The sequence below is a fragment of the Triticum urartu genome, chromosome 2 (assembly GCF_003073215.2).
Source record: "Triticum urartu cultivar G1812 chromosome 2, Tu2.1, whole genome shotgun sequence".
NCBI classification, from domain to species: Eukaryota; Viridiplantae; Streptophyta; class Magnoliopsida; order Poales; family Poaceae; genus Triticum; species Triticum urartu.
This window is the reverse complement of record NC_053023.1, coordinates 608,088,394-608,097,874: the sequence shown is the minus strand read 5'-3', so window position 1 is coordinate 608,097,874 and position 9,481 is coordinate 608,088,394. Positions and strand designations below refer to the sequence as shown.

At 50.7% G+C, this 9,481-nt stretch overlaps 1 protein-coding gene and 1 pseudogene across 1 annotated transcript; one reads left to right on the top strand and one right to left on the bottom strand.

Moving 5' to 3' along the window:
• Positions 1-698: 698 nt before the first annotated feature.
• LOC125537486 lies at positions 699-2,449 on the bottom strand (annotated as a pseudogene).
• LOC125539150 (low-specificity L-threonine aldolase 1-like) lies at positions 2,426-5,588 on the top strand. Its single transcript, XM_048702523.1, has 10 exons — positions 2,426-2,583; positions 3,200-3,702; positions 3,805-3,916; positions 4,012-4,062; positions 4,173-4,244; positions 4,348-4,480; positions 4,576-4,634; positions 4,719-4,816; positions 5,034-5,100; positions 5,209-5,588. The coding sequence occupies exons 2-10, from the start codon at positions 3,260-3,262 to the stop codon at positions 5,290-5,292; spliced, it is 1,119 nt and encodes a 372-aa protein (XP_048558480.1). The 5' UTR covers positions 2,426-2,583; positions 3,200-3,259; the 3' UTR covers positions 5,293-5,588.
• Positions 5,589-9,481: the final 3,893 nt, after the last annotated feature.

The following is a 9,481-nucleotide window of genomic DNA, read 5'->3' as shown; positions in this document are numbered from 1 at the left end:
TTGCAGGGGTGTTTGTTTATTTTACGGGTGCTTGTGCCGCTGGTTGGTTAAAGATCTAAGTGATTTCCGAAGGAAAAAAGGATCAGGTGTGCTTGGATGGAGAGTCCACGTACACTAGTGGACCTACCACGACACTTGCATCAGACGGCACCAACACGATTCACGAGTGTTTTGCAGGAACGAGGAACCAGCCAAGCAAAGAAGCACGCGGTGGCCTATCATGCTGATTCAAAAGGCTGATCCGGTACTGGACGTGCAGGAGGTGGCCGTGCACGGGTCGTCCAGCCCAACTCTATCCGCCAGCTGTGAAGCTACTCAGCACCGGCGATTGAGAGCATCTCCAACAGCCGTCTAATGCGTGGCGTGCTAAAAATCAGTTTGCAGCATGTTAATCGCCTGATTTGGTGCGGCAAGGAGCGCTGGCTCCAGCGGCCGCGATAAATTTAACGCCCGCGTGTAGCTTCAACAGGTGCGTTAAAATACAGTGCACGCTCTCGCACAAACACTCTGAACTACGGTGCATAGATATTTTGCATAGATAAAAAAAATACATATTTCAACGTAGATAAAAACGATACATAGATATCTTACATAGTTCATAGCATAGATAGATAAAAAAACTATGGTGCAACAATAAAACTATGGTGCAACAATAAAACTACGGTGCAACTAGATAAAAGCTACGGTGTAACTAGAACCTACTTCGAGACGTCCTCATCATCATCACCCTCGCTGGTGTTGTCCGAGGTAGAGATCCACACGTCATCCCAACGATCATCGTCTGACGAGAAGAACGACTTCCCACCGGCGTTAACGAGATCGCACTGCGATATGCCCAGTGCATTCCGCCGACGCCTGTCCGCCCGCTCCGCGCGGCGCTTTGCCGTTCTCTTCGCCCAGAAGGCGTTCTCGTTGGCGACATCCTTCGGGTGGTGTCGGCACCCCTCTGCTATGGCTCGCTCGTCCTCCTCGGCGATGAGTAGGCGGCGCTGCCGCCGACGGTGTTCCTGACGGTCCAGGTCTGTTATAAGACGAGGCGGAGGGACGACGGCCTGCGCCTGCTCACGCGTGTAAACGTCGTGAAAGTTCAGCTGCGAGCGAGGCCTCTCTAGGCGCCACGCCGCCGCGTCGTACGCGCAGACAGCCTCGTGCGCGGTCTCGAACGTGTCCAGGCCGAGGCGGATGTCGCCGGACCGGATCTTAGCGTAGTACACGTCGGAGGGGCGCTCGCGGACGCCGCGGTAGCCCGAAGATGTCCGGCGGCATGGTGGCGCGATGGTGGCGGGTCGATGGCGGGGTGCTGAAGCGGTGAGGAAGCAGACGAAGCGGGGAGGAGCGCGTGTGGCGAGCGCCGCAATTTACACATGCGTCGGAAGCGATGCATCAAATCTATTGCGTGACCGCCAGCTTTCTCCCGCACGTGCTTGTTTCCCGCCTCCGCTGGAGCGCGCGAAAACTTCGCTACACGCTAAATGAGCATGCACGCACTTTTGGCGCCGTCATTGGAGATGCTCTGAGCTCACATCATCATCATCATCAAGATAGCAAGAAGAGAGAGAAAAACATACGTCCACTCTTGTGCGCGTTTTTTTGGTTTGGACTGACACTTGGTGTGATAACGATGATTCATCAGCTGCGCCGTACGTTGTTAGTTACCTTTTGCATTCTCGGCCGCCACCTTGTGAAATGCAAGGCAAAAATCTGGTGGCCTAGCGTTAGCTAGCTAGCTAGGACCCCGGTCGCAAGCGAGGCCACCAAAACCAACTTGTATTCTGAGACCATGCACTTTGGACAATGCTACGGGACAAGTGAGAGAGTCTTGCAGAATTCTTGATTGACGCATGTGGATGGTCCATGGAAGATGGCCTCCAGTGAAGCCAGAGCCTTACTCGCAACTTGCCACGCATGTAACAAACGTGTGTCGCTGGTAGCCTGATCGAAAGGTGAAATGCGTACTTTCGAGTGCGTGCCTCTTTCAGAGAACATTTCCACGGTGCAAGTGTACAAACTGGAACGAGAGATGAGTTCTCGTTGGCGGCGTTTGCGTAGTGAATATTCTTATTCTGCCACTTGGTATCTTTGTGTGAGCTGAGTAGGCCGACGCAGACCGACCATTCGGTATTGGATTTTTATTTAGGCGTCGTCCCAGCCAATTTGCACAGCCGGCACTAGGCTGATTTGCTTGGTCTCTTCCCTTCTCCGGCACCTTTGGAGTTGGAGGACGTGACGCATCTACTACTAGGATTCTACTAGGTCAAGTGCACATCACCCACAGCTGGATGGATGGAAGGAGGCGGCCAAGAAAAGCAACGGCCCAGCGCCGTCCTACGTGGAGGCGCCCGCGGGCACGTGACAACGAGTGGTCAAGAGGCCGGCGTGGCTGATCGCGCGACGGCGTCTCGTCCAGCTCCTCTTCCTCTGGCAGGCGGCGCCCGGCCCTCGTCGTCATGTATAAAGCGCGACTCCGCAGCGGCCAGGGCCAGCTCCGAAGCCAGACGGACCACTCCACTCTCCACTCAGCTCTTCTCTCGCCCGCAATTCTTCCTATCCGCCTCGGCTCGGGCTCCATCTCCAAGGATTCTGGTGCGCCGCAGTTCCTCAGATCCCCCTCTTCATCCTCTCCTACCAAGTTTTATTCACTGTTTTATTGCCGATTGATGATGAACGCGCGTGCACTCGTCTCCTCTCCTCCTCGTTTCGTGCCATGTATAGGAGTAGACGATTGCTAAACATCTGTTTGTTTCTGAACGACGATACCCTGCGATGCGCGGTTCCATTGTTCTTGGAGCCGCCGTGCGGGTGTTCATCCTTTCGCCGCTTTCCAAAAATCTCAGAGGAAATGTGTGACATGCACCAGCATGGTCCCCAAAAAGGCGCCAAAGTTTGTGGTTGTTGGACGGATAGAGTTGTATGCATCCTTCCTGGCTACACCTGCACACATTTGGCGTGTGCGCGTGTGACCGGAGCCGTGGAGGCCGTGTCTGTCCATTGCGTGCCAAGTTCCGGGCACTCCTGTGCAATGTAAAAAAAATGACGTCTCCTTTTTGGTTTTCCGTGTGGGAGTTGATTAGTTCACAGCTTGCTACATGTTGATTTGGCATGAAATTTTTTGTTTTGTTACCGAACGAAAATTGCACCACTGGTGCATCCAAGATTTACAGTGCGCTGCTAACAGAACGCTTCGTATCGCTCATTCTAGTTCCCGAGTCGTACGTGATCCTGCTGAAGCGTGAGCTCGAGCCACAGCCACACAGGCAGGATGGTGACCAAGGTGGTGGACCTCCGCTCCGACACGGTCACCAAGCCATCCGAGGCCATGCGCGCCGCCATGGCCGCGGCGGAGGTGGACGACGACGTCCTGGGCGCGGACCCGACCGCGCAGCGCTTCGAGGCGGAGATGGCCAGGATCATGGGCAAGGAGGCCGCCCTGTTCGTCCCCTCGGGCACCATGGGCAACCTCGTCTCCGTCCTCGCGCACTGCGACACCAGGGGCAGCGAGGTCATCCTCGGGGACAACTCCCACATCCACATCTATGAGAACGGGGGCATCTCCACCCTCGGCGGCGTCCACCCCAGGACCGTGCCCAACAACCCCGACGGCACCATGGACATCCACAAGATCGTTGCTGCCATCAGGCATCCGGACGGGGCCATGTATTATCCCACCACCAGGCTCATCTGCTTGGAGAACACACACGGAAAGTGAGTTGCTCCCTGATGCATGTTGCTCATGTTACTGATCAGAATGGTACTGTACTAGTTTTTACCTGACTCTGGTTCATAATTTTCTTCTTGTTGCTGCAGCACTGGCGGAAAGTGTCTGTCTGTAGAGTACACCGACAAGGTTGGTGAGGTTGGTAAAAGCCATGGCTTGAAGCTTCATATCGACGGAGCTCGTATTTTTAACGCTTCCGTGGTAAGTAGTACAGCATGTGGTCAATAAACCGGCATGACTAAGTACGAACCCTGCGTATCTTCTCCTGACATTTTCCATTGCTGTCGTCGTGTCAGGCACTCGGAGTTCCTGTTCATAGACTTGTGAGAGCTGCTGATTCAGTTTCGGTACATCTCAATTTGCTTGTTGCAACGTTGGATTATGCAACCAACATAAGGATAGGCTACATTAATGTTGGCTGTGTGACTGTACTTATCTGTTGAACGTCGAACTGCAGGTATGCCTATCAAAAGGTTTAGGCGCTCCTGTTGGATCAGTTATTGTTGGTTCGAAGGCCTTCATAGACAAGGTGACGACGGATATTTTGCTACTTAGCTGCGTCAATTAATTTGGATCGGAGGGAGTACTAAGCTTAAGAGAACATGTAACTGAACTCTGAACAATACTTTCAGGCTAAGATTCTTAGGAAGACACTAGGTGGTGGAATGAGGCAGGTTGGAATTCTCTGTGCTGCTGCCTATCTTGCGGTTCGCGACACCGTAGGCAAGCTTGCCGATGACCATAGGAAGGCCAAAGTTTTAGCAGGTTCCATTTGATCTTTTCCATGTGGATTCACAAATCTTCTATCGATATCACGAAGTCATACAACCCTGAATTTGTCTGTCTTTCCAATTGTTCAGATGGTCTGACGAAAATTAAACAGTTTACAGTTGATTTAGCTTCAGTGGAGACCAACATGGTTAGCCAGCAAGTCCATCTATTGGTTTTGAAATATGTCGCCTTTAAATATCATGTTTATAACCCTGGGAGATGTATTCTCTAGGTATTCTTTGATATTGCGGATCCACGCATAACACCTGACAAACTCTGTCAAGTCCTGGAACAGCGCAATGTGCTTGCAATGCCAGCAAGCTCCAAGAGGTTCAATTCAGTTCGCTCAACTGCTTTTTTTTCACTCCTTAGTAGTATTGTCAAGCCCAGCTGCTCAGTATAATAAGCATCCTTGTGCCTGTACTGGCCTCTAACTAATACTTCAGACTGTATCTAAAAGAAACTCGCTCTTATTACATACGGAGTATGATGTATGCTTGATAATGCTAACTTTTAACCCTCCATTTTGAACCCCCTTAATTTGCAGCGTCAGACTTGTCACTCACTACCAAATTTCAGACAGTGACGTGCAGTATACTTTGACATGCATCGAGGTACAAAAGTGTTATTACTACTATGGATTCATTTGAACTTCTGTCACCGATGCTCTCTGTTGGGTGTGTGTGTGTGTGGATATCACTGATTTGTTGCTCTGTTTTCAGAAAGCCGTGGAGGAAATACTGTCAGGCAACGCCAAATTCGAGCGCCTGACAAACGGCATTACCACGAACTCATATGGGCACTAGGCCACGGCCTATGGAGTGCAGTCAGTGGTATCCAGCTTGTTTGTGGCCGTGGCCTTTGCAGTAGTGAAGTAGTAACAACTTTGCAGAATAATCTGTTGCTATTTGGGCCGATGGAAGCCCCCCACTTGGTGTCAATGTGATGTGTTCACTTCAGCCCGGATACAGGAAAATGTTCGCCAGGCCGGCCCATCATCACTCAAGTGTACTCTACCTTTTCCCAGCAAAGAAAAAAAAAAGAAGAAGTGATCCTCAAAAAATTAAATAAAAAAAGCAAAAAAGAAGAAGTGTACTTTGTACCGGGCGTCTGGCGCCTGGCGCCTTGTGACTAGTACTGTTGACTGTGCCTGTACCCATCGTCCAGCTAGCTACGGCTACTGTGGCACCGTACGTTTTGTAGCCTAGCGCTTTACCGCGCCATGTCTTTCACGGATGCACCGCCGTTGATTGGGGATCGAGGAACCATGGCCTTCCTGGCGCGTTCTTATCGTTTCCGCAAGTACGCATCGCTGCACTAACCTGGAGTAAATTGGCGCCAGAACTCTACTGTGGTGTACGGGGTGCCGGCACCGGCAGCAGCACGAGCGCGCAATTTTTGCTTGCGGCGTCGGAAAACCGTCTGCTTCTCGCGCCGGATGCGCGATTGCACTCGGGCGATTACAACAACCCCCACGTCTCGATCACGCAGCGGGTGCCACCACGAGACAGATACAACGTCCGGGCCGAGGGAAAACGACGGCCGCGATCAAACAAGCCGTCTCGATCAGGCGCTCCGCTCGGCACGGCAACAGGAAGCAGCAGCGGCGCGAACGATCCATCCGGCCGCTTCCCACGGCCACGGGGCCGAGGATCTCGTGACAAGAGGCGCCCACGATCTCGCTGCCGATCGCGCCGGGCGCAGCCCGTACGCGCGGTGGCCCGCGCTTGCCGTGGCGTGGCGTGGCGTTTGGTGGCCGCCGCCGTGGGAATAGTCGCCGCATGGGCCAGGTTTCTGTTTTCTGCGCTTATGTCAGATCGGGCCGAGCAAAGAGAGATCAAAATCCACAAGTAGTAAAAACCTGGGCCTGCTGCTGATAGAGTCAAGGCCGGCTAGGTGAAATATTTGGCCTTTTTGTACTACCTCTTGTGTCTTTGTACTGCACTGCGTCTCGTACACGTGTTACCCTAACTATATGATCTTTATATATGATGTTTTCTATATTTTTTTTCAGCTTGAGGCACATATTTTTCTCTCATGGAGGTACATGTTTGCTTCCACAAAAGACACATCTATGCCTCTTGGAAAGGAAAAAGATCATTTTTTTTGCTTCTGCTAGAGTTACAAATTTGCTTCTCGTGAAGGCACATATTTGCTTTCACGAGAGGCATAATTCGGAATGAGAAAAAGTAAGGAAAAAAATCCATGTTTATGGCTTTTTTTTTCTTATTTTCTCTAGGTTTTTCCATGAAAAAAATTAATTTTTTTAAGAATACGCAAAATGCGTATCGTAAATTTATAGAAAATAGAAAGAGTATGTACAAGAAATGAAGCCTCAAAGCCACATGACGGCTAAGGCAAAATGACACTCCAACTCCTACCCCTGCTACCTCACGCTACTACTCACACCACACGCTGATTCCTCTCCCTCCTGCTAGGGTCCATAAATGTAGCTCCTCAAAGATTTTCGTGACTAGGTCCATAGCACTCATCCAACTAGAAGTATTGCGAAACACACGGTCGTTTCTCTATATCCAAAGGCTCCAGCATACCGAGCTCACTGCCAAGTCAAAAGCTTGGCAGTGTGTTTTGTGGATGTGTTTGCGAGTAGTGACCCACCAATGCCTCAGATCCGAAGGCAAGATCTTTGTTGCCAAGAATGAATCCTTTCTGGAGAAAGTGTTTCTCTCGAAAGAAGTAAGTGAGAGGAAATTATAACTTGATGAGGTACCCCCTCTTGAACCGGAGAGTAGCGCAACACAAAAAGATGTTTCTGTGGTGCCTGCACCGACTAGAGAGGGCGTTAATGTTGATGATCATGAAACTTCGGATCAAGTTGCTACTGAACTTCGTAGGTCCACGAGGACACGTTTCACACCACAGTGGTACGGTAACCCTGTCCTAGAAATCATGTTATTAGACAACGATGAACCTTTAAACTATGAAGAGGCGATGGCGGGCCCAGATTCCAACAAATGGCTTGAATCCATGAAATCCGAGATAGGATCCATGTATGAGAACAAAGTATGGACTTTGGAGGACTTGCCCGATGATTGGCATGACATAGAGAATAAGTGGATCTTTAAGAAGAAGACTGGCACGGATGGTAATGTGACCATCTATAAGGCTCGGCTTGTCGCTAAGGGTTATCGACAAGTTCAAGGAGTTGACTACGATGAGACCTTCTCACCCGTAGCGAAGCTTAAGTCCGTCTGAATCATGTTAGCAATTGCCGCATTCTATGATTATGAGGTATGGCAAATGGACGTCAAAACGACATTCCTTAATGGTTTCCTTAAGAAAGAATTGTATATGATGCAGCCGGAAGGTTTTGTCGATCCTAAGAATGCTGACAAGGTATGCAAGCTCCAGCGCTCCATCTATGGGCTAGTGCAAGCATCTCGGAGTTGGAACATTCGCTTTGATGAAATGATCAAAGCGTCACTACTGCAGGATGCTGCTAACGCAACACTACGTTCGGAAACCCTTCGACGAAACTGTGTGCGATGCAATAATCGTAAACAGTGGTGTAAAAGAACTGTCAAAAAAGGTGGAAAACATTTGCAATGGCGGAGCCATCAAATACGGTTCAGATTTTAGTTGCGTGTGTGATGAAGGGCATACGGTTCAGTCCAATGAACTGTTTGTGATGAGGCGGAACAAAAGAAATGGGTAGCCTGATGAAGGCATGTGCGATATACAGTATACGGTTCACTCGGATGTAATGTTTGTGATTAGGCAACACAAAAGAAATGGTCAGCCAGATTAAGGTGTGTGTGATTGAGGGCATACGCTTCAGAAGGATTAACTATTTGCGATTAGGCAACATAATAGAAACGGGTCAGCCAGATCAAAGTGTCTGCGATTGTGACGTACACTTCACATGGATGAACTATTTGTGATTAGCCACAACAAACTGAAACAGTTAGATAGATCAATGTGTGTGTGCTAGATGGGCACACACATTCTAATTAAAAGAAGCATGCACGATGGTAATAACGAGCACGCACGGTTGTTGGAATAAGACGTATGCTGGCATTACCTATTGCGGTGCACCCTATGGTGCAAACGCCATGTACGCGGCCGAGAAGGCGTACATGCCCACATTACGCCTTCCGAAAATAGTGCCGCACTTATAACCGCCAGTAAATTTTGAGCATGCGTCCCGTCACATTCCAAATTGCAAACCTGTTTACATCGATCAAAACCTAAACGGTTTCCCACTTAGGAGTGTATTACTACTCGGTTATAAATACTACTGCTCCAAGATGACTGCACATTCCTCCTCAACTCCTCATCCAATAAAACAAAGTCATTCATCATCGTTCCCTTTGCGTCTGCCATGGCCAGCGTGAGTTCTGGGTCGAGAGATTGCCACCAGGGAGATGCGAGCATGGAAGCGGAAGCACAAGAGATGTCCCGCCTCGCTGCGAACGCAGCCGGCATGTCCCGCCGCACGGCCGTAGCAGCACAGAGGTCCCGCGCACCGCCGAAGCAGCACGCAGGTCCCGCCGCACCGTCGATACGGCAGACTGGTCCGGCCACGTCGCGAAAGCAGAAGAGATGTCCCGCCGCGCCGCGAATGCAGCACAAATGTCCTCCCGTGCCGCGGCATCCTTGTGTCTCGCGGCCAGGTGAGGACTCTTATAGACGCATGCAGGCAATCGTCCATAGCCAGATGGATCAGATCTCCGGCCGGGCGAGGTTGCAGGATGACATGAAAGCCTCTTTTGCGGACGTCATCCGGCAACTAAATGAGAGCAATGCAAAGCTCTGGGCCGAGTGCGACCTGCTGAGGGCGAAGATCACCGGAAGTGCGGAGCAGCAGGAGGAGACTACTGAATTGTTGAAGAGGACCGGCGTCATCGTAGAGAAACTTATGGACGAGAATGCCATGCTGCGCATCGAGCGCAGAAGGCTGGTGGAGGAATCCGTGGATGCTCTCAAGCAGCATCTTGTGGACAAGAAAGTGCTCATCGCCGCTCGCCACAGAGA

Coding starts and splice junctions, on each gene's coding strand:
- LOC125539150 (XM_048702523.1), top strand. CDS start 3,260: ATGGTGACCAAGGTGGTGGACCTCCGCTCCGACACGGTCACCAAGCCA. Junction 4,063..4,172: donor GAGCTGCTGATTCAGTTTCG/GTACATCTCAAT, acceptor GTCGAACTGCAG/GTATGCCTATCAAAAGGTTT. Junction 4,245..4,347: donor CGAAGGCCTTCATAGACAAG/GTGACGACGGAT, acceptor CAATACTTTCAG/GCTAAGATTCTTAGGAAGAC.